This window comes from Trifolium pratense, linkage group LG5, assembly GCF_020283565.1.
Source record: "Trifolium pratense cultivar HEN17-A07 linkage group LG5, ARS_RC_1.1, whole genome shotgun sequence".
NCBI classification, from domain to species: Eukaryota; Viridiplantae; Streptophyta; class Magnoliopsida; order Fabales; family Fabaceae; genus Trifolium; species Trifolium pratense.
In genome coordinates this window covers 48,827,797-48,850,969 of record NC_060063.1, presented here as the reverse complement: position 1 = coordinate 48,850,969, position 23,173 = coordinate 48,827,797, and the positions used below count along the sequence as shown (strand labels likewise).

The window sequence follows — 23,173 nt, the reverse complement described above, 5'->3', positions numbered from 1 at the left end:
TTTCCAACATACTTTTCAAGAAGCGAATCATATGTTCACAAGTCCTAACTGACAAAAAATTTCGAAATTGTTAGGCCGAGTGTCATGATCGGAGTTCGAACCTTAGCTCCCTCAATTGTGTGTGTGAGTTTATGACGACTTTGTCATTTCAATACTTCTATAAATAAAAAAATCATTTCAATACTTATTAATCAAACTTAAATTCTTTCAAAAATCCGTTATAAGAAACACCTTCATAAGCCAATTTAAACATTACAAAATTTCAGTTTGATCCCTCTACAACTGCGATTGGGAAGGTGCTGAAACCATTTGATCTTTTAGATCTCTTGGACTTATTATGAGAGACCGGGTATATATCTTGTACAACTCCCCTGAATTATTTATTCAACATTATTGATCAATTTTTCTTTTCTTATCAAATATTATCGATCAGTTTACCAACAAAGAAGGCCCTACTATATTTTAAAAAAATTATTATCCGAAGAATAGATTAGATTATTGACATGATGAATCGCAGAATAGATTATTGGACATTATTGCTGGACATATAAGTGATATAACATTGTAAATAGGAATGGACAGTGGAGGAGCCTTTAATACTCAAAATGTTGATCCTCATGGTTGAAGCAAGATCCTATCATCCCAAATTTGAAGTATTTTCATGTGCATGCATATTGCTAACTTCAGTCTTCAGATACTATATTGATATTTTTTGGGTGGGACATGCTAATTAATTTTACCTGCTAGTACTATAGACAACTTTCTTTTGTTACAATGGAGCTGAAGATCGAACCTATAACTTTTAGGATACTATATAAACCCCTCACTATTAAATCGAACACACACACACACACACACACACATATATATATATATATATATATATATATATATATATATATATATATAGAGAGAGAGAGAGAGAGAGAGAGAGAGAGAGAGAGAGAGAGAGGTATATATAATGCTCAATAACACTTTAACGAATATAAATTTTACAAAATTCACCGTTGGATTGAAAGTTTATATCATATAGATCATATATCTTAAATTTTACAAAAATATAAAACCGTTTGATATGTTATTAGGACGAATCAAGATAAACGGTATTCAATAAAAACACATAAACCGTTAATCTTGATTGGTCTCAATAACTAATCAAACGATTATAGATCTTTGTAAAATTTAACATATATGATCTATATGATATAAACTTTCAATCAAACGGTGAATTTTATAAAATTTATATTCGTTAATGCGTTATTAAGTGGTGTAACATTACTCAAATGTTACACTGGTATAATTTGACCCTCCTTATATATATATATAAGCTTGTACTATAGGCAACTTGAAGATGTGTTAATTATTCGGTTAATTATACTAGAGTGTAAAATCTATCTACAATTATTCCAAATTAATCCGCTTCAAAAAAATTCCAAATTAATAGTGTAAAAAAAGATCCAAATCAAAATATGCAATTTTCTCCTTCATCTCTCAAAATATGTGTTATGATTTTTATTTTATTTTTATTTTTAAATTGGCAAAGAAAAAGAAAAAAGCAAAAGAAATTAAACTATAGGTTGTAGCACCCTCTCAATGCATCAAGGAGAATGTTCTTTAAATCTTTATAGGAGGAGTTCAAAATAATAAGTTTATCATTGTTCGTTGATCTCAACTTAGCAATAAAATTTGCACTAAAACTTCATTCCCTAAGAGAATGAGAGAGCACTAAAAATCATATTCGGCCACTTCCCTAAGCCCGCATGTTCAATGAGGGATTAAAAAAACGAAATCTTCACATTACAGGGTTGAAATCGTAAAAATATATATCATAGGGGGTAAACCGAACTTCCCTAACATTACATAGAGTAAACACTATTTAACCTTTTTTTTTTATAATAAAGAGAGCCAAAATCCAAAAAAAAGAAGATTACACAATAATCATTTTAGGGGTAATAATCCTCATTTTACATTAAAAGACAATAACTCACTAAGCTGTAATAAAGGAGGACAAGACTCAAAGATATTCAACAAATAATCTAAATTGCAACCAATATTTACTAAAGCATCTAGAGATCAATTAATCTATCTAAAAGATTGTGTGATCTCCGATCCACCATCCAATTCCTCTCTAACAACTTCATGATGCCCTTCACTAAAGAAAGCGCCACTGGGCTTAGATATTCTAGCGTCATTAACAACGCCATCAAATCAATGTTCAATTTCACCGCTCTGCAATAATAATTTTGTTGATGTACTTTAAAGGTTTTTATTTATTTTTGTAACCAAATTTTTTAGTTCTAGATTCTTCTGTTAATTTAACTCCGTAAATTCATTATAGAAAGAATTTTATTATTGAAGTTAGAATTATCTTATTAGCAGGAAATCTAATTATCAAATTCATTTTATAGGATTCATCTTAAGATTATATTTTCTCATTCTTTCGAATGTAGTCTTTAGATGTCTTAAGTGATCTAACTTCGATTTAGATTTTACTACTATAAATGTTTGAATCCTAATCGAAAGAGGTGTCCGTATTTAGTAACTGACACACCTCAAACTACCTCATGAGGAGATAAACTACGAAAAACAAACAAATTTATTTTTGGACCAATAAAAGGATGTATAAAGGTCTAAATATAGGTTTAAACCAAGAGAGATTCTCACAATACTACTGAGCTTGATGCGTGAATATAAATTGTGGATGACCCAATAGCAAAAACGATAACATGTGATTCAACAGATCTTGGAAAGACTCTGATATTATATAAACCTTACAAAATTGACCCGTAAAGGTGAGGATTGCTCCACCCCCACACGCCCAACACTATTGGACATTGTGCATGAATATAAATAGTGAGTGACTTGATAATATGAAATATTTTGCTTTTTCTATTCAACATTCTTTCATCAAGTACTAGTGACATGGTGTCAAGTTCTAGAGGCCAAATATGATTTTGTGTGTACATAATCGTTTTGGATTGGGCCCAAAGGCCCAATAACCGAGGAAACCTACTTCTTCTATGTTGATCAAGGCTCAACAACAGAGCAGTCCCATAAGACATTATCCAAGTCAATGGCCGAGATGCCCAACACATTGGTAACATCCGATATCGAAATGATGAGCATTTACTATAAATTAACCGTAAATTAACATAGTAAAAAAGAACTATACTTTCATTTGTTCTCACTATTCTTTCATTTGTTCTCACTTCTTGCAGCACAAATCATTTGTCTTTTCAAATTAGCCAACACATTTGTTAGTAAAAACTATAATGTTTATAACTTCATAAATCCTATTTCAAGTGACATTTATTCTTCACATTTGTTTGTGTGAATTTCAACCAGTATGCTAGTCACTTTATCTAAGACAAAAAAAAAACTATAATAATACTTATAAGAAAACTTAAAAGATGTATATTATTAATTAATTTGTTACAAATACTAAGAAAAAGGAAAACCTATGCATGATAAGCTGTATCTGCATCCTCTAATTCTATACCTTCATCAGCTAGTCTTTTATCCTTATAAACATACCAATTAGCACAAATCAAGTATATAACCAAATTCACACAACTCAACAAAGCCAAAAGCCAATAGAAGTCATAGAGTTTCCCTTGATTAAGATTATCTGCAAGCCATGGCTTATGCTGACCTGTCACTTTATGAACCAAAGTAACCAACAATGAACTAAAGAAAAATCCCAAAGACAATGTACTCAAAAACAACCCTGTACTCATAGTCTTCATCCCTTTAGGACATTCCCTTAAGAAAAAATCCAATTGTCCTATATAAGTAAATGCTTCACCTGACCCCACAAAAAAGAATTGTGGGACCAACCAAAACACACTCATAGGAATCTCCGAATGAGGATCATGTGTCAAATTATGTAAATGTGCCATTTTCATACGTTTTAGTTCAGTGAGTGCAGCTGCAACCATTGCAAAAATTGAAAAAACTAAACCAACTCCAATTCTTTGTAAAGGGGTTAATCCTTGTGGGTTTTTGAAGATTTTTCTTGTTATAGGAACGATGAGACGATCATAAATTGGGATTGTTAAGAGGATGCTACCAATGAAGAATGCAGTGAGTGATGCTGGTGGGATTTGAAAGGATTTTCCTATGTGACGGTTTAATGTTGTTGCTTGTGATACTGAAAATGTTGTCATTTGTGCATATACTGTCCAAAACATTATTGTTGTAGCCCATATTGGTAACATTCTTAGGACTAATTTTACTTCTTCAACATCTGTTAAGGTTGATAGAGACCATTTTTTTGGTACATTGATTTCATTACCATCTGTTTTTGGGTCCTTGATTGCTGCCTTGTCCAAAAATCTGTTACACACATTTAACAAAAGTATTTGAAACTTTTAATTTCAAAGTATATAAAACTTTGAATTTGTAATAGCTGAATATATGATTTACTCCCTCCAGGCTCATATATAAGCAAATTTTTTTCATATATGAATCAGATATATGAGATATTCAATAAATCTGAAAAAGAATCTTTAATTGTATACGAGGTCAAAGAGAGTACTAAATAAATAAATAAAAGCTGATGAACATATATATATATATATATATATATATATATATATATATATATATATATATATATATATATATATATATAGAGTCAGGATCCGTTGACACCAACTAGTTTGACACCAAATGTTACACCTCTCAATAACGTTTTAACCGATATAAATTTTATAAAATCCACCGTTGGATTGAAAGTTTACAACATATAGATCATTTGTGTAAAATTTCAGACAAATCCAAAATCATTTGATATGCTATTGAGACACATAAAGATTAACGGCATTTAAAAAAATACAAAAACCGTTAATTTTGATGTATCTCAATAACATATCAAATGATTTTAGATTTATTTGAAATTTTACACAAATGATCTATATGATGTAAACTTTCAATCCAACGGTGGATTTTATAAAATTTATATCGGTTAAAACGTTATTGAGAGGTGTAACATTTGGTGTCAAACTAGTTGGTGTCAACGGATCCTGACTCATATATATATATATATATATATATATATATATATATATATATATATATATATATATATATATATATATATATATATATATATATATATATATATATATGGATTAAAATCAACTATATATGGTAAGAAAATTACTCTTCCTTACTACATTATAAATATGAATCCTATGTTTTTCTCTTCTAACCCACCCACCTAATTAGAATTTAATTTTTTACTTCAATAAGTGTCCTTAGGTTTATCAGCGGGTATGCTATGAAGAATTGACACTTATCGAGTGTGTTTGACACCGACAATTATAGTTACATTATGTCATTTTTTTAAATTTATTATTCGTGTTGACATGTTAATGTCGGACTCATATCCGATTTTCATGTCCGTGTCCATGCTCATGCTTCATAGCCAATAAGACCACTTAGGTTTGCTATAGGACTAATCATCACGTCGGTAAAATGTAATCTAATTTTAGTTTTTCATCAGAATCAGACTAACTTTTAAATAGAGGACTTCCAAAATAGAAACTGTCTATAAATATGAATCTAATTAATTATAAGTGTAGTGCAAACCTCAACTCTCAAGTTAGCTTTTGTGGTTGAGTATAAGCCTCTCAAATTCTAAGATGGTATCAGAGCCTCTCCACTATCTGTTGGGCCACCTGTTATCAGGTTTTCGCTATCGGGCCACCTACCGTTTATATCCACGCACCAAGCCCAATAACGTTGGGCGTGAGGGGGTGTGTTAAGAGTCTCACATCGGTTGAGAGATGGCCTGACTAAGTGTTTATATACTAGAAGCAATCCTCATCTTATAAGCCGGATTTGTAAGGTTGAGTTAGACCCAATATCTATTTCTAAGAATATCTAACAAAATCTAGAGTATATTTTGTTTGTTATGACAGAAATATTGTACCAATAGTGTGGAATTTTTTCTATGTGCGTTGCACAAAGGCACAAACCACAAACCATGTCCGTGACAGAGGAAACTTTGGGAGAGAAAGACAAAATAAGATGATCAGGAAATATTGTTTGAGGACAAATATTGAAGTGTGAACATCCACTGAATATAGCCTTGTCTTCCCCCTCGTGATTCTGATTTTGATTCCTCACAGTTTTACACCGACACTAAATTAATTATTTTTGGTATCAATCAACACAAAAATGAATGTGAGAGCTGTGATCCGGTAGATAACATGTTATATGTTTCTATTCCGCTTTATTCCGCTCGTTTTTAGATCATATTTTTAGTATACAACTAAGACAAATTTTTTATTATGCATAAATTTATTTTCACTATTAGAATTTACATCGTACTTGTGATAAGAACACTGACGTCTAACCCAAATTCACTGAACTCAATTTTTTTGCATTAAAATTATCACGTAGCTATATGCGGTTAATGATAATTTACATGCGGAAAATTGAGTCGGTGAATTTGTGGTCAGGTCACAAGTAAAGTAAAGGCAATAATAGAGACAAGAAAATGGATTGCTTACACTGTGATGAATCTGAACTGTCATCAATTATGAAACTAAGATGATTCATTTTGAGATTTCATGTATTGGGTCAATATATAAGCACAGTGAGATAGATACAAGTCATCATATATCATATGATTAAGATTGAATAGCTGCTTGTGCTAGGTGAACGCGTGACGGTAGGGAATTTGAATTAAATAAAGAGAGAGTGGGTGATATTAATTTGGCATGCAGGAAATGACACATATCTATCTATAATGTAGACTAATCAAACATAAAAGTATGCCCTACCCTACAACTACAAACAAAACCAGAAAATTCATTCTACTTCTATGTTCAACTTGTGTGATCTACATGTCCAAACAATTTTATAATTTGTCCATTTCGTGATCGACATTACATTAGGGTGCCTAATAATAATGAAGAGTATATGTTCCGCATTTTAACCTATGGTTGCTCATTAGAAACCTAACTTCTCAAGTGGAGGAATATTGTATATAATATATAGGAATTAGGTTCAAATCCACGTACATCCATTTAAAATGTTAACGATTAAACTATTTTGTTAACAAAAAAGAAACTAATTAACTTCCCTCAATTATATTTATTTATATATAGAACACGAAACCCCACTAATAAATATACGTGTGGATTATCTGCAGCTGAATTTAACTGTTGGGTTCTGCTGTAGGCTTTTTAAACCATCTTCATCCACATTTACTTTTTTATTTTATAATTTATTTAAATAATAATAGAACAATTTTGCTTAATTGTGTCACCCTGTCACCCTGCAGTTAACCTCAACTGTGGGTAATCATATAGGTTCGTGATTTGAGAGGATTGGATTAGATATGGTTAAATAAGTTAATTTGCATACAAAATAATTTATAATTTAAGATAGTTTTTATTATTATTTAGTTTAATATAAAATTTCAATGTTAAAGTAGATCATTCAACCAAGATCAAATCGACAAGAATTTTCAAACAACATGCACTCACCTACTTAATACTACTGAATCATGGTCCATGATTTAAGGTAGCTAACCATCACACAAATGATGAACTTTTTGCCCCCATCAAAGCCTTTCTCTCCGAAAGATGTCACACACACTTCCTTCAATTATTCATGTTTCTACCAAATGTCCAAATCAAATTAAAGACCTCTCTAAAAGTTTCCTATTCAAATATGTATTTATCCTAACCAGAGTCAAACCACATGTTTATTTTTGTTTTTCCCCCCTCTTTCTTTTTTTTTTTGTTATGTTAGAGAATTTAATGGCTAGATATTTCATCCTTATAAGTGAGATATCTGAAGTTCGAATCCGACCCCTACATGCATAATACAATGTTTTAGCAAGAGAGTTAAGCTCACAAAGACTACCCATTCTTTTAAATAAGTAAAAGATAAAGTGTATAAAAATAATAATTAGCCAAATAATGTTCTTTATTTTTTTAATTATGTTGGAGGACTCCAAATACTCCGGAGATTTTTCCACTATAGTATAAAGTTAGAAGTTTATATAATTTGAAATCACATTGGACGCAACAATTGTTTTAGTCCACTACTTTCTAATGCTGACTCAAGGAGCGGAATTTAGATCAAACTTCTTGGAAAATGACTTTTTGATTGCCCAATTAAGTTTTCAACTTATACTTTTCTTTTTGACTAAAAAAAGGATTTATAACTTGAGTAAGTGATTCTAGTTTTTTTTATTAATACTGATATCTTCATCCTACCTATGGATGTATAATTAGCGATAAAAAAATGTCTTGTCAGTATTTAATTCCTAAAAAAGAAAACTCAACTCTTCAATCTCAATAATTATAAATTGTTGAATACTCCAAGTAGGTTGGGTTGCCTTATTTGAATTATTGAATCCACGTACAAACCCTTTACATAAAGTCACCATCGCAATTAAAATTCTTGTAGTTTAATGGTTAACTCTATATTGAGCTGTTAGATAGAGGATCACAAGTTAATAATTGGTTCCCCAACACTTGAGTCCAAATATTTAGACAAAAAATAACTTTTTTGCTAGTGATTCTATTATCTCTCAATAAATCATGTGATATAAGTAGAGTCGGAGTCAATTTGATCCGTAAATAAAAATTTTTATGGGGATTGTTACTTGAGGATTTAAAGATGGAGAAGTTTTTTGTCGCAAGGATTCGGAGAAATCTCCAAGTCTCCCAAAAGAGACTTCTGGATGTGGATGAAATTTTATACCACATCTTGCCGAGACTTCGTTCTCGAAAACTACTTTATTAGAATAATATGTATATGTGTATATTCAAGTATTTTATATATTATATTTATTTATATTTTTACATAATATGCGCATAAATTTATATATGTAATGTTTACGTACTATTGTAATAAAATTCACAATAATGTCTTAATTTATATATACATATGTTTTTCATAAATTTATTACAAAAATAATCTTATTCAACGAAAACACAAACAATAATGCATGATTGTTTGTTCACATAATTCATTGAAGTAATACTATTGATATAATATCACGTCGGCCCTAATTTTCTTTTCTTCAAATCTCCTCCTTCTTCTTTCTTGAGTGGCGAGGGGGTGGTTTTAGGTCTTTTTGACCTAAAATCACTCCTCTGCATTTTATTTTCCTCCCGTTTAATCTAAATAAGTGATTTTCATATAACAAAGTTTTTTTAGTTTTTTCTTTTGTTGTGATTTTAGTCGTCTAAGTGCGGCAGTGTGTTGGTTGTCGTCCGACTGGTGCGGCGTTTTGGATTATCCGTCGTGTTACGGTGTTTGTTTAGTTCATATTGAAAGATCAACTTCAATCAATTGCAGATTCAATCAATGATTTGGACGTCAACGTTGCAGATCCGGAAGCATGGACATTCCGGTGACTTTAATTTTATCATATTACTTGTAAGCATTTTGCCATTGTATGCTATTAACTTGGATGTTGTGAGTTTGTTCGCAGATTTATCTTTTTTGTTTTTAGCGAAGTTGAATTTATATTTACGTCTGATGTATTCTATTAATTATTGGAATAAATGAACATCTTATTCTTAGTAAAAAAATATCTTATTCAAGACACCACCGTTACTAAATTTAGACACTTTTTTGTCGAAACTCAAATCTTGATTCAATAATTTGTAGGAGACAAACTATTTCCACTAAATCCAACCTCTATCGATAACTATTAATATAATTTATGTTTGACCTAATTACAATTTTTAACATATTTTAGATTAACCGTATACTGAACTAAATTAATCAGTTGTCGCAAATGTAGAAAAAGTTGAGTATCTATTAAACATTTTTTGTATAAAATTACTAGACGTACATCCAAATTTTATAACACTCAAGGTGTCTATATCACATGTATGAGTGTTAATTTCATAAAATTATCCAAACAAAACAACCAAATAACTAAAAATATATGACAAAAGATTAGTAAAGAAAAAAATTCTTACCGAAATTGTTTGCTATGTGGCAACATTTGTTTCTTCTTCCTCACCATTTCATCTTCAACATCATCCAAATTATACAACGACGACGAATCTAACGGCAATTTCAGCTTCCTTTTCCTCCACGCCGCAACATAAACCACCGCAATTTGAGTCAAAGGACTCCCAACAAGTTTCTTAAACCTATACCTTTTTGTTCCCCACAAGAACACACAAAGTGCAACAACAATAGCACAAACACAAATTCCATAACCCCAATCTCTTCCAACATGATCTTGAATGTAAACAAGAATTGTCACTGCTGTTAATGAACCAATACTTATGAAAAAGAAAAACCAGTTGAAGAATTTCACCATATGATTTTTTTCAACTTCGTTTGAATCGTCGAATTGGTCGGAACCAAAACCAGAAACACTTGATTTTAAACCTCCGATTCCAAGTGCTGTTACGTATAGAGCTAAGTATAGAACTGTTAGTTGAGTGTTGTTTGCTGGTTCGCATGATTTGAGATTGTTATGTGTGCATTTTGGTGGATGGAGGCTTGGAATTATTGTTGATATTGTCAAGATTGTCACACCCTGGTAAGTTTATATCAAATAAATTTTATATTAAGATCCAAAGTTGAAATTTAATGTAAAATATGAAAAGTGGTCAATTTGATTTATAAAAAGAGTTTTGCTGACTGAGTGCACCCAGAGCACTCTTTAAGCATTTCATTAAAAGAAATTTTTTATTCAAAAAATTAAACACTCTAATTTTCAATGCATTGACTTTACGCATTCCCATAAAAATTCTATAAAAAACTTACTATTTAAGGGCTTAAAGAGTGTCTCGGGGCACTAATTAGTCATTATAGATGTTTTCCTATTTTTTTATCATTGATTTAATTTATTTTTTTTTACTAAATATATTGTTGAAGGTAAAAGAGTCTTACAATTGCTTCAACAGTTGCAAAGATGGCTATGGTGAGGTATCTGTGAAAGAGTATATATTGAAAATATTAGTGATAATTAAACACATATAAATCATAGATTCATAGTACATATTCAATAAACATAGTAATTTATTTATTTTATTTAGCATTGGGTGAACACAAACCTTCCAATAAAAGTGTCGGCTACAAAACCACCAAGTAAACAGAGCATAAAACAGGTTCCCATGAAATTGGTTACTATATTAGCAGAGGAAGCATTTCCTAAATGCATAGTACCAGTTAAATATGTCACCAAATTTACAGCTATGCCCATTGTTGTTAACCTCTCACATGCTTCTACTCCTGAAAATATCACATATTATAAAAAATAGTAGTAAACACCGGAACCGCCGAACCTAAAAAAACATGATATGCATGTTTGGATTGACGGTAAATTTATCATAATAAATGTCATCCTAATTTTAATTAAAAATAAAAAGTTTCAACAAAATTACGGTGTCACACTGAAATAAAAGCAAGTACCTAAAATCATTGCAGATGATGCCCAACCACCAGTTTTGGACCTTTCAGCTGGACTACCCTTATAGTCCCATGCATCTTGAATGGTTTGATCCTGAGTTTGAGGGAGAGTACTCATTTGGATATATGTATGAGTGGTGAAATGAAAATGATACCAATAGAAGGAACAAGGAAGTATGGAATATGGCACAAAGGGGTTAAAGGTCTAGTGACTTTTTATATACAAAAAATATGGAATGGAAGGAGACAATTGATGACTAGGATATTAAATATGATACATACAGATACAGCCTATGCCTAACCAATCAATTACTTATAAAAGTCATATGAAATTTTGGGATTACATGGCAATTATATGAGGTTTAATAATACAGTTTATTTATGACAATAATTTCAGTTTCAATTTTATCTAGATAGGGTTGTTTTGGATTTATTCACAAAAAAAAAAAAGGGTTGTTTTGGATTTTGTGTTGTGGAAGAAAACTATAGAGGGTATATTTTTATATGTGAAAGACTATTTCTAAATTTTTATAAATGTTCTATAGAGTTAAATTTTGTGTTGTTTGAAAGCGGCACGTGCTTAAGATTTTCTCCTTGCTATCCCTATCGATGAGTTAGGCCAACACATATGTCCCGGGTTGAGTATCGTACCATTCTTAGGTACCGCATCATGATTCTGTTATTTCTTAAGGATGAGGTTTGCCCTGTTTGCAGTAAAGTGTGTCTCGACACTTTTGAGGAACATGCAGCACATTGTAAGGAGCTACTAGCTCAATTGGTAGTGAGAATGAATTGAACATGTACTTGAACCCCATGGTACATGGTTCGATTCCAACGGAAGGCAAAAACTCCACTAGAGAGGGGTGGAGAAGATCGTGAGGTGGCAGTGCGAGGACCACCTAAGATGGGGCCCTGGGCTGTTACACTACGTTTTGGCTAAGGAATATTTCTGATTTCTGCGTGTTAATCAATTGACCAGAATACCTTTAAGAGCAGGAGTTTCTAACTCATTTGCTTTAAAAAAAATAGGAAATTATCATCGACGAGTAGGAGATGATTGATGGAAGGAGCTCGTCGGCAAATTTTAATACCACGAATAGTTCCATTTATTTCCGCTTGTTTAATGAGGGCGCGGACATACCTTCGGCACAAAGGATAAGCAAATACGGGGACAAGGGATCTCTTGTCGTAAGTCTCTTTTTGGTGTGACTAGACCCACACATATAATATTTGACAGTAAAAACATCCATGCACATCCACTTGATCCATTGCGCTACAAAACCCATATATTTTCTTCATAATACCAAACAGATAGTTCCAATCGATTCTGTCATAAGCTTTACTAATGTCAATTTTAGTGTTGCTTCACCTTTATGGCCTCTATTCTTACACTTCAAGTAATGAATAATCTCCGAAGCTATCAGAATTCATCAGTGATCGATCTTCCTGTTTCAAAGCCTGATTGCTCAATGGAGATGAATTTATCAAGAACATTTTTCAAACGATTTGCCAATAGTCTTAGCCAATACTTTGTAGATGACATTACAAAGTGACATAGGCCTAACATCTTTCATATTTATTGGCTGCTCATATTTGGGAATGAGGACAATATTGCTCTCACCAAGAGAATTTGGAATATTACCTTTTGTACATTTAATACTTTAGAAATAAGTTAGCATCATCCTTAAATATTACTTTGAGGGATAGTATGTTACAATTCATACAGTATATATGTACTAGCTAGGAAACCGAAAATTTGAATTTTATAGTATTAAAATTTCGGGATAAAAAATCTAATTTTAAATTTTCTAAAATCTATTTGTTTTTATAATAAAATTAAGTTGTGGAGTTTTCAATGGTTTGTCATTTCGTCTATCTACTAAAAAATAGAATTAAGTTGTGGAAAATGAGATGTTAAATTTTCTGGAATTGTTGAGTTTGCTAGAAAAAATACTTTTTTTTTATTAAATTAGAAAAAAATCAAAAAATATGTTTCGGAATACTTATAGGGGACGACTCAGGTGAGAACACTTCACTATTATGAGAAATGAGAACAATTATTAATAACCATTAGATCAAAATCTAAGGCAAAAATTAAAAAGCACTACTATAGTCACGCAGCAATTTACTCTATCTCATTGGTCTCTTATCTTATTTCTCTCTGTTTAATTTTAGCTTTAGATTTTGATCAAACGATTATTAATAATTGTTCTCATTTCTCATAATAGTAAAGTGTTCTCACCTGAGTTGTTCCCTTATAGAATTCAAATATTTTAAGAAAAAATTATATATAAAAACAATCAAATATTATTTCAGAAATCCAGAATTTTGAAAAATTAATTAATTTTATTTTAAAATAGTCATAGTCAATGAGACTTAGGGTCCGTTTGACCTAGTTTTTTTAGGTGTAGAAGCTCTTTTAATTATAAAGCTAAAAATAATAGTTTTTTTTTTGGTACAAGAAATAATAGCTTTTTAACTAAAGTTAAAATTATTTGGTAAATAACCAATCGTTAGTTGGTTCAGTGGTGATTGGTGCTGAACTTGGTAAGGAGGACCGCGGTTCGATCCCCCACAACTGCGATCGGGAGGGGGCTGGAACCACTTGATGCCAGAACTGACCCCCGAACCAGATTCAACTGGTGGTGAAAAGCCGAAAAAAAAAAATTATTTGGTAAATATTAATTTTTTTTATAAAAAAAAAGTTAAAAGTTGTTGTTTTTTATTATAATAGGGTTAAAAGATATATTTGGTAATATATTATTATTTTTCTAAAATATAGAAACTGTTTGTTTTTTTGTTTACTATAGCTTTTAGAAATTGTTGATTGGCCTAACTTCTTACTTTTAAGTAAAAATAAGAATGAAAAAAGCTAGGCCAAACGGACCCTTAGCCACAGTCCAACCGTACTAATTTTAAAAATTAATAAAAATATATTTTAGTTAATTGAATTTTTTGCTATTCTAAAAAGGTAAATTTCACTTTTTTAGAATCAAAGTTATTCCGTAAATATTAAAATTTTTTTTTACTAAAAATTAAAAGTGAAAATTGTTACTACTTACAAGAAACGTGAGGGTAGAAATATAATTTGAGGAGTATGAGGGACAATTTTGCAATAGTTATTGTATTATGTGAAAGTTTGAAGCTCATATGATACCGGGCCCAATATGATAAGATGACCTTAGGGCTTAGACCATCCTAAAGACAGTCCCTACTAAGAAGATGAAAAGTGCTCTTTACTCTTTAGGCCCTCTATATTGCTCCCCAGACTCTCCGTTTTGACTAAAATGTCACTAGGAAGGGATTCAAAATTTAGAATTCGAAATTAAGTAACGTAAGTTCCAAAATGAATTTTTTAAAAATCAAATTAAAACAAATTAAGCTCAAAGAATGATGAATTTAAAATCCAATTTTTCATCTACTATTTCATCCAAAGACTGTGTTTTTCATTGTTGGGTTAGTTCATTTGTTCTAATCGCTGAAGCTTCTGATGTTAAAGCTTCATTGCCTCAAGAAGAAGAAGAAGAAGAAGAAACATAGTTTACCCTTTTATTAGTTTTTATTTTTTGTTGTCCGTTTGTGGAAGGCAACTTCCGAACGTGATTAATTTCAAAAGGCATCTTTCGAAGTTAACTGTAGTGTGCATAATACCTTCACCATAAACTCAATTCATGGAAGCAATTGGAAGCAAGACGTCTTTCATGCATGCGCCACATGGGCCATGGCATAAGACTTCATAAAAATGAGGCATCAAAAAATTTATAGGATAGTAGTATTAGTAAATTAGGGGTATAAAATGAGTGATTGTGGACTTTCAAATGAGGGATTATGGAGTTCAAATATTTGATCTTTATTCTAAAATGAGGGGTTTATTAGGTACAAAAGGTCCTAAAAGAAATTGTTTTTCTACTGTGAATAAATTTTTTAGATGTTTTATAGTTAATTGTTAAATTATAGTTCAAATGAGAGACATGTGATAGAGATTATCTTGTATATCAAACTTTTTTTATATGAGTAAAAAAATAATTATTTTTTAGTGTTATTGATGTTATTTGTAATTTAAATGACAATTCTTTTCTTCTTTTTTTTTTTTTGCATTTTTTCTTTTATTAGAGTCTAGCCTCCAAAAAGCCATGATACCTTCGTAATAAACTCAACTCATGGAAGCAATAATACCTTCATTATTTTACACCGATCATGTATATATATTAAACTCATTTTAAAATGTTTTTTTTCTTTTTCAATAAAGTAAACAAACAAATTATTTATAGATGAATGAGGAAGCTGGAAAGTGGCGGTGGAGTTGGTTTTGGTGAAGCTTATTAAGCCCGTGACTCTCTAATTTGCCAGAAATTCATAATAAAAATGATATAATCATTGTTATGACAACTATATCATTCAAAATTTGCTAAGAACTTTCATTTCACGTGATAAAATTCATGACCAAAATCTGTGGCACAAACGCGTCGAAAACTTTGATTTGCTCTTAATAATAAATTAGTAGTTCACGCAGGCTAGCTTAATCTGGAGTTTGTTATCTTTTATAAAATAAAATAATAATAATAATAATAATAATAATAATAATAATAATTATTATTATTATTATTATTATTAAGATAAAATCAATAAATAATTGAAGCTGGAATCATTAGAGTCACTCGTTCAAGAGTTTCAGGATATCAATAATTGTCCGATCTTTGAGCGGACAATCCAAAGAAAAATATATTATATTTTTTAATTTAAAATATTAAATTTTAATTTTTTGATATTGAACAATTATTGATATTTTGAATGTGTGAATTCGTAATTGATCGAAATCTAGCCTAAATAATTATAGACTCGACTTAAAAGGATTAAATTGAATTTTATTATTATCGTGATATATGTGTATAATAGTGTTGCGTTGAATCACTGTATAAAATATGTGTATAAAATATTAGGGCGTTATATGTGTGCATAATAGTGAGGCATTAGCCCTCTTTGTAATAGAAAAAGTGAATTAGTGTATAAAATATTTTTAAATTAGGTTTTTGTAGAAAATATTCTAAATTAGATTTTTTTTTGGGTACAATTTTTTTATTTGAGCTTAAGTTGTACAGGCTTCTACACTAGGCCCCTAGTATTCCTAGACATTTCTGGTTTCATTTTTCAATCATAGGCCCAGATGACAACAAATTTTGCGAAAGTAAAATAATCAACATGGTGCTGAAATTATAGTTCCACCTGTTCATATATTATAAATGCATTTTTAATTTTAGTTATCAAACAAATCATAGTAAAGCTTCTATAAAAAAAATCATATAGTAAAGCTGCTATTGATATGATTACCACATAACCTTGCCTATCTTGAAAGCAACAAAAAAATATCATTGTGATAGCTTATATTGACACACAAACAAAATTGTCTGCTCAATCTATTTGGTTCAATTCATTTTTTTTTTTTGGTTGGATATGGTCCAATTCTTTTATTATGTCGCATTTCATATTTTTGGATTTCAGACGAATTTTGCTACATTGACTTAACTAATGATAAAGTTTTTGCTATTTGTTAGGAATGGTTAGCTTGTATGATAAGAAATTGGCTGCAGCCTAAGCCTAAGCCATGCCTGCTGGCCTGCAGATGTGCGCGCGCGCCTAAGTCTGGCCTGCCTTGCCTTGCCTGCAGGCTTGCACAGCCAACTGGTTGGCTTGGACTGCAAGCTATTGTACTTTGCCTATAAAAGGCCTCTTGATCAATGAATAAGATGAGCTGATTACCCCTAAAAACAACAATTGGTATCAGGTTCTCTACTCTAGGGACCTGAGGAGAGAGAAATTGCAATTTCTAACCAAAATCAGTTACAACCACTTTTGCAACCGTTTTCTGTTACGATTCTTCTTCTTTCTTCCTCATCTGAAGCTTCTTCTTTTCATCAATGGCGGAAGAAACGAAGTACAATCACACAAAAGTTCCTAAATTTGATGGCTATTATGAACATTGGGCTATGCTAATGGAGAATCTCATTCGATCGAAGGAACTTTGGGGCTTAATTGAACCAGGCATTACGGCGGCGCCACCTGATGCTACAGCTGAACAATTGCAAGCAATTGAAGCGCTCAAATTGAAAGACTTGAAGGTAAAGAACTACCTCTTTCAATCTATTGATCGTTCCATTATGGAAACGATTCTTGTTCGCACCACATCCAAAGACATTTGGGATGCTATGAAACGCAAGTACCAAGGATCCACGAAGGTGAAACGTGCTCACCTGCAAGCATTGAAACGTGAATTTGAAGTTCTTGAAATGAAGGATAATGAATCTGTAGAACAGTACTTTTCAAGAACTCTTGCTATTGCAAATCGCATGAGTGCACAGGGCCAAACTCTGCAAGAAGTTGAAGTTGTTGAAAAGATCTTGCGATCTATGTCTTCAAAATTCAATTATGTGGTTTGCTCCATAGAGGAATCAAATGATATTACAGCTATGTCCATTGATAGCTTGCAGAGTAGTTTGATTGTGCAAGAACAAAGGATGAAGAGACAGACTGAAATTACAGATGAACAAGCTTTGAAAATCTCCAATCCTGAGAAAGGAGCTGGTAGAGGGAGAGGAAGAAACAATGGTGGTAGAGGTCGTGGCAGAGGAAGGCAAAACAAAGAGTTTGTTGAATGCTTCAAATGCCACAAGCTTGGACACTATCAGAGTGAATGCCCTGAGTATGAAGGTAATGTTCACTATGCTGAATACAATAGTGTAGAAGAAATGCTGCTTATGTCTAGAACTAATCAAGAATCAAAAGTTAATGCTATTGAACCATGGTATCTTGATTCTGGGTGTAGTAATCACATGATAGGTCATCAAGATTGGTTCATTGATTTTGATGATAGTTATAGAGATTCAGTCAAACTTGGTGATGATTCAAGAATGGCTGTGATGGGAAAAGGTAGTGTGAGGCTAAAGATTAATGATCTAGTTCATGTCATTACCAATGTGTACTTTGTCCCTGGCTTGAAAACCAATCTCATTAGCATAGGACAATTGCAGCAAAAGAGAGTCACAATTATCTTTAAAGATGATTCTTGCAAGATTTATCATGAAGAAAAGGGTTTGCTGTTCACTACTGCTATGTCTAGCAATAGAATGTATGTGATTTCTGCAACTGTTATCAACCCTAGATGTTTGATGTCTGCAAAGCAAGAATCAACTGTGTTGTGGCATGGAAGGTATGGTCACTTGCACTTCAAGGGATTGAATACTCTATCCAAAAAACAGATGGTGAAGGGACTACCAGACCTTGAAGAAATAGAAGATAATTGTGTTGATTGCTTGGCTGGTAAGCAATCCAGAGACTCTATTCCAAAACAAGCCAATTGGAGAGCATCTGCAAGATTAGAACTGATTCATTCAGACATTTGTGGCCCTATTACTCCTCAATCAAATGGAGGAAGCAGGTACTTCATAACATTCACAGATGATTTCAGCAGAAAAACCTGGATATATGTGTTAAAAGAAAAATCTCTTGCTCTTGACTGTTTTAAATCTTTTAAGGCCCTTGTTGAGAAAGAAGCTAAATGTGCTATACAATGTCTTAGGACAGATAGAGGTGGTGAATATACCTCTAATGCCTTTAGTGACTTCTGCAGTAAGGAAGGGATTAAAAGGCAACTGACTGCAGCTTATACTCCACAGCAAAATGGAGTATCTGAGAGGAAAAATAGAACATTGCTGAACATTGTTAGAAGTATGATTCATGCAAGAAGTGTCCCAAAGAGATTTTGGCCTGAGGCAATTAAATGGGCAACTTATGTGATGAACAGGAGTCCTACACTTAGTGTGAAAGATATGACACCAGAGGAAGCATGGAGTGGGAGGAAGCCATCTGTGCATCATTTTAAAGTTTTTGGATGTGTGGCTCATGTGCATATTCATGACAGTCAAAGAAAGAAGTTAGATGACAAGAGCAAAAAGTGTGTTTTGCTTGGTGTTAGTGAAGAGTCTAAAGCATATAAGCTTTATGACCCTATTGAAAATAAAATCATAATCAGTAGAGATGTGATCTTTGAAGAATCAAAGAGCTGGAATTGGAATAAGCCAAAGAAACCAGCTAGAAATGACAATGACTGGGAAGAGATTGAGTCAGCAGATGGAAGTATTGCTGAGAATCCAGTTGATACTAGTGAACAAGCTACAGCTATCAACAATGAAAATGTGGTAAGTGAAACATCTAGTGATAGTGAAGCTGAGAGAAGTTCTCCTCTTGGACCAAGGATAAGAAAACCATCTGTAAGATTGAATGACTATGTAACTGGTCAAGCTGCAGAAATTGATGAAGATGAGTTGGAACTGCACAATCTTGCAGTGATCAACACTAACAATGATCCAATTACTTACAATGAAGCATTGAAACATGAAGTTTGGAGACAGGCAATGGATGTTGAAATGGAGTCAATCAAGAATAATGATACCTGGGAGCTCACTACTCTACCAGCTGGCTGTAACTCCATTGGTGTGAAGTGGATATATAAGACAAAGTATAATGAGAAGGGAGAAATTGATAAGTACAAAGCAAGATTGGTGGCTAAGGGATACACACAGAAGCATGGCATAGACTATCATGAAGTCTTTGCACCAGTTGCAAGATGGGACACTATCAGATCCATTCTAGCATTTGCAGCTAATAATGGATGGAAGATTTTTCAATTAAATGTTAAATCTGCTTTCTTACATGGTGAATTAACTGAGAACATCTATGTGAGTCAGCCATTAGGGTATATCAGCAAGGATAAGTCCATGGTGTATAGATTGAAGAAGGCCTTGTATGGATTGAAGCAAGCTCCAAGGGCTTGGTACAGCAAAATTGAGTCTTATTTCAGTGCAGAGAAATTTGAGAAATGTCCATATGAGCATACCTTATTTGTCAAATATGGTATGAAGAATGAGATTTTGTTGGTGAGTTTGTATGTAGATGATTTGATCTACACTGGAAACAATCAAAAATTGATGGATGAATTTAAGTTATCTATGAAGAAAAGGTTTGCTATGACAGATTTGGGAAAAATGAGATTCTTTCTTGGTGTGGAAGTTAATCAAGATAGCAATGGAATTTTCATCACTCAGCAGAAATATGCAGCAGAAATCTTGTCTAGGTTTGGAATGGAACATTGTAATCAAGTGAATAGCCCTATAGTTCCTGGTTGCAAGCTAGTTAAAGATGAAACTGAGCAAGGGACAGATGCAACTGTCTATAAGCAAATGATAGGGTGTCTAATGTATCTACTAGCCACAAGACCTGACTTGGCCTATTCAGTATGTTTGGTGGCAAGGTTCATGGAAAGGCCAACTGAGATGCATGTGACTGCTGTGAAGAGAATTATGAGATATCTGAAAGGTACTTTAGGATTTGGAATTCTGTACAAGTCTAATTCCAAGTCTGATTTGTGTTTGAAAGGGTGGTGTGACTCAGATTATGCTGGTGATTTAGATGATAGGAAGAGCACTACAGGTTTTGTGTTCATGTTGGGAGGTAGTGCTATTTCTTGGTCCTCTAAAAAACAACCAATTGTGACTTTGTCAACCACTGAAGCAGAGTATGTCTCAGCTGCAGCTTGTGCCTGTCAAGGAATTTGGTTAAAGAATGTGCTGAATTACTTGAAGATGAAGCAATCAGAGTGCATTTTGATCTATTGTGACAACAGCTCCTCAATTAAGCTTTCAAAGAATCCTATTATGCATGGAAGATCAAAGCACATTGATGTTAGATTTCATTTCCTTAGAGACCTCACTAAGGATGGAACTATTGAGTTGGTTCACTGCAGGAGTGAAGAGCAGTTAGCAGATCTGCTCACTAAGCCTTTGAAGCTGGAATCCTTTTGCAAATTAAGGGAGGGCTTAGGCATGTGTGATGTTAATAGCTTGATACATTGAACATTTGTTTTGTGTTTTTTGTACTTGTATGTGTTCAATTAAGGGAGGGTATGTTAGGAATGGTTAGCTTGTATGATAAGAAATTGGCTGCAGCCTAAGCCTAAGCCATGCCTGCTGGCCTGCAGATGTGCGCGCGCGCCTAAGCCTGGCCTGCCTTGCCTTGCCTACAGGCTTGCACAGCCAACTGGTTGGTTTGGACTGCAAGCTATTGTACTTTGCCTATAAAAGGCCTCTTGATCAATGAATAAGATGAGCTGATTACCCCTAAAAACAACACTATTGACTTAACTATTGATGAAATTCGGACAAATCAAATATCAATAAAGGTGAAATTCTAATACAGATTATGAATATGTGCGTTTTACTTATGTCTTTCCTTAGTCATCCATATCTCAAGGAATTGCCATGATAATCGAGAGTCCAGTCGAGATATATAAATAAAATTTAGTCATATATAAAATGCTAGAAATTAGGATGATAAAATTAAACTAGAGACCTTTCAAAAAAAAATAAAAATAAGATAGATGGCAAAAAAAGTACATATACCTTAATAAGGTTTGTAAGCGAGAGTTCAAAGATAATGAGAGGCTTTTTTTTTAGAGTGTTGATAATTTGTGGTATAAAGACACCTGGTAGGCTTTTCTCTACAACCGATGGCGATGAGTGCTTGAAAAAATTGGTCTTTTTTTCCGTTAAGTCTTGTTATAATTGGTTATTAATTAGAACACCGTCAAGTTGAGGCTTTGAATTCTAATGTGTTGACTGTTATTAAAAAGCTATGGAGGAATGATGTGCTGTCCAAAGTAAATGTTTTTGGCTGCGGTAATTATTAGAAAGATTACCAACGAGGACAATGCTTAATTACTTAACTCGCATGAAATGCCTTGCATATTTTGTTTTCTTAATAGTGAGGATTGTGCCCATCTTATTTCTTTGCTCCTTTAATAAAGGAGTGTGGGAAGTGGTTTTTAGTTGGTTAGGAAAGAGATTACCAACAAGAGCAAAAGACTCGAATCATTTTTTTTTTGTTTGGCTACATGGTAAAAATGAAGAAAGACGAGCTCGTTAGGCACTTGATTTGGTTGGCTATATATTATGTGGTATTCAATGAAGTCATTCCAAATACTTCTTCTCTTTTGGATGATATTAAAGTTACCTCTTGGTTGTAGCTTAGTGGTCAGTATGGTCGAAAATCTTGCATTTCTTTTTCGGATTGGTGTCATGACCCTATAATTTGTATCCAAAGCATATATATAATAACTTGCTTTGAGTCGTAAGGAATTAAGTATCTCCTGTGCTCTTTATATTAAATTTTACTTATCAAAAACAAAAAACATGTTTAGGTTTTGATTTGAAGGGGCATAAAATGACACATGTTAATCAATACAAATTAAAAGTCTCTTGCAAAAAAAAAATTAAAGTAAAAAATTTTGTATTGGATTTTTTTTTTTAAACTTCTAAGAAATTAAATCATGACTCAGTCCAGATTTTAAGATTAAATATTAATTGTTTATAAATAAAAAATTTAAACTAAAAATTTAAACTATCCGATTTTAATTAAACGGTCCATATATAACAGTGCAATCACCTCTCCGACGGTGTAGAATCTACATCCAACTCATCTTACATGATTTTAGAAATATTTTTCGCATCCTACACATCTTACATGATTTTAGAAACATTTTTCACTAGTAGTACTAGTATGATAATTTTGAAAAATAGGAAACCGATTGATGTCAGTCCATATTATAGGTTATGTCACTTGTGTTCACAAGCATCCAAAACCTAAACATAATTCAAGGTCTTGCTCTGCCAGCTACAACTCACTCTTTCACATGTTGCTTCATTTCCTCAATTTATCC

General features: G+C 32.3%; 1 protein-coding gene across 1 annotated transcript; it reads right to left on the bottom strand.

Annotated features, from left to right (window-relative positions):
* Positions 1 to 3,391: 3,391 nt before the first annotated feature.
* LOC123884497 (protein NRT1/ PTR FAMILY 6.3-like) lies at positions 3,392 to 11,730 on the bottom strand. Its single transcript, XM_045933595.1, has 5 exons — positions 11,410 to 11,730; positions 11,052 to 11,229; positions 10,888 to 10,927; positions 9,960 to 10,531; positions 3,392 to 4,335 (listed from the first exon to the last, which is right to left on the bottom strand). Exons 1-5 carry the CDS (start codon positions 11,522 to 11,524, stop codon positions 3,459 to 3,461), a joined length of 1,782 nt encoding a protein of 593 aa, XP_045789551.1. The 5' UTR covers positions 11,525 to 11,730; the 3' UTR covers positions 3,392 to 3,458.
* Positions 11,731 to 23,173: the final 11,443 nt, after the last annotated feature.

What these genes read in the sequence shown, in the direction of transcription:
- LOC123884497 (XM_045933595.1), bottom strand. Translation starts at nt 11,524, where the DNA reads ATGAGTACTCTCCCTCAAACTCAGGATCAAACCATTCAAGATGCATGG. An exon ending in ATCATCTGCAATGATTTTAG is followed by an intron (nt 11,230 to 11,409) that starts GTACTTGCTTTT and finishes TGATATTTTCAG; the next exon opens with GAGTAGAAGCATGTGAGAGG. An exon ending in CCACATAGCAAACAATTTCG is followed by an intron (nt 4,336 to 9,959) that starts GTAAGAATTTTT and finishes TGTGTGTAACAG; the next exon opens with ATTTTTGGACAAGGCAGCAA.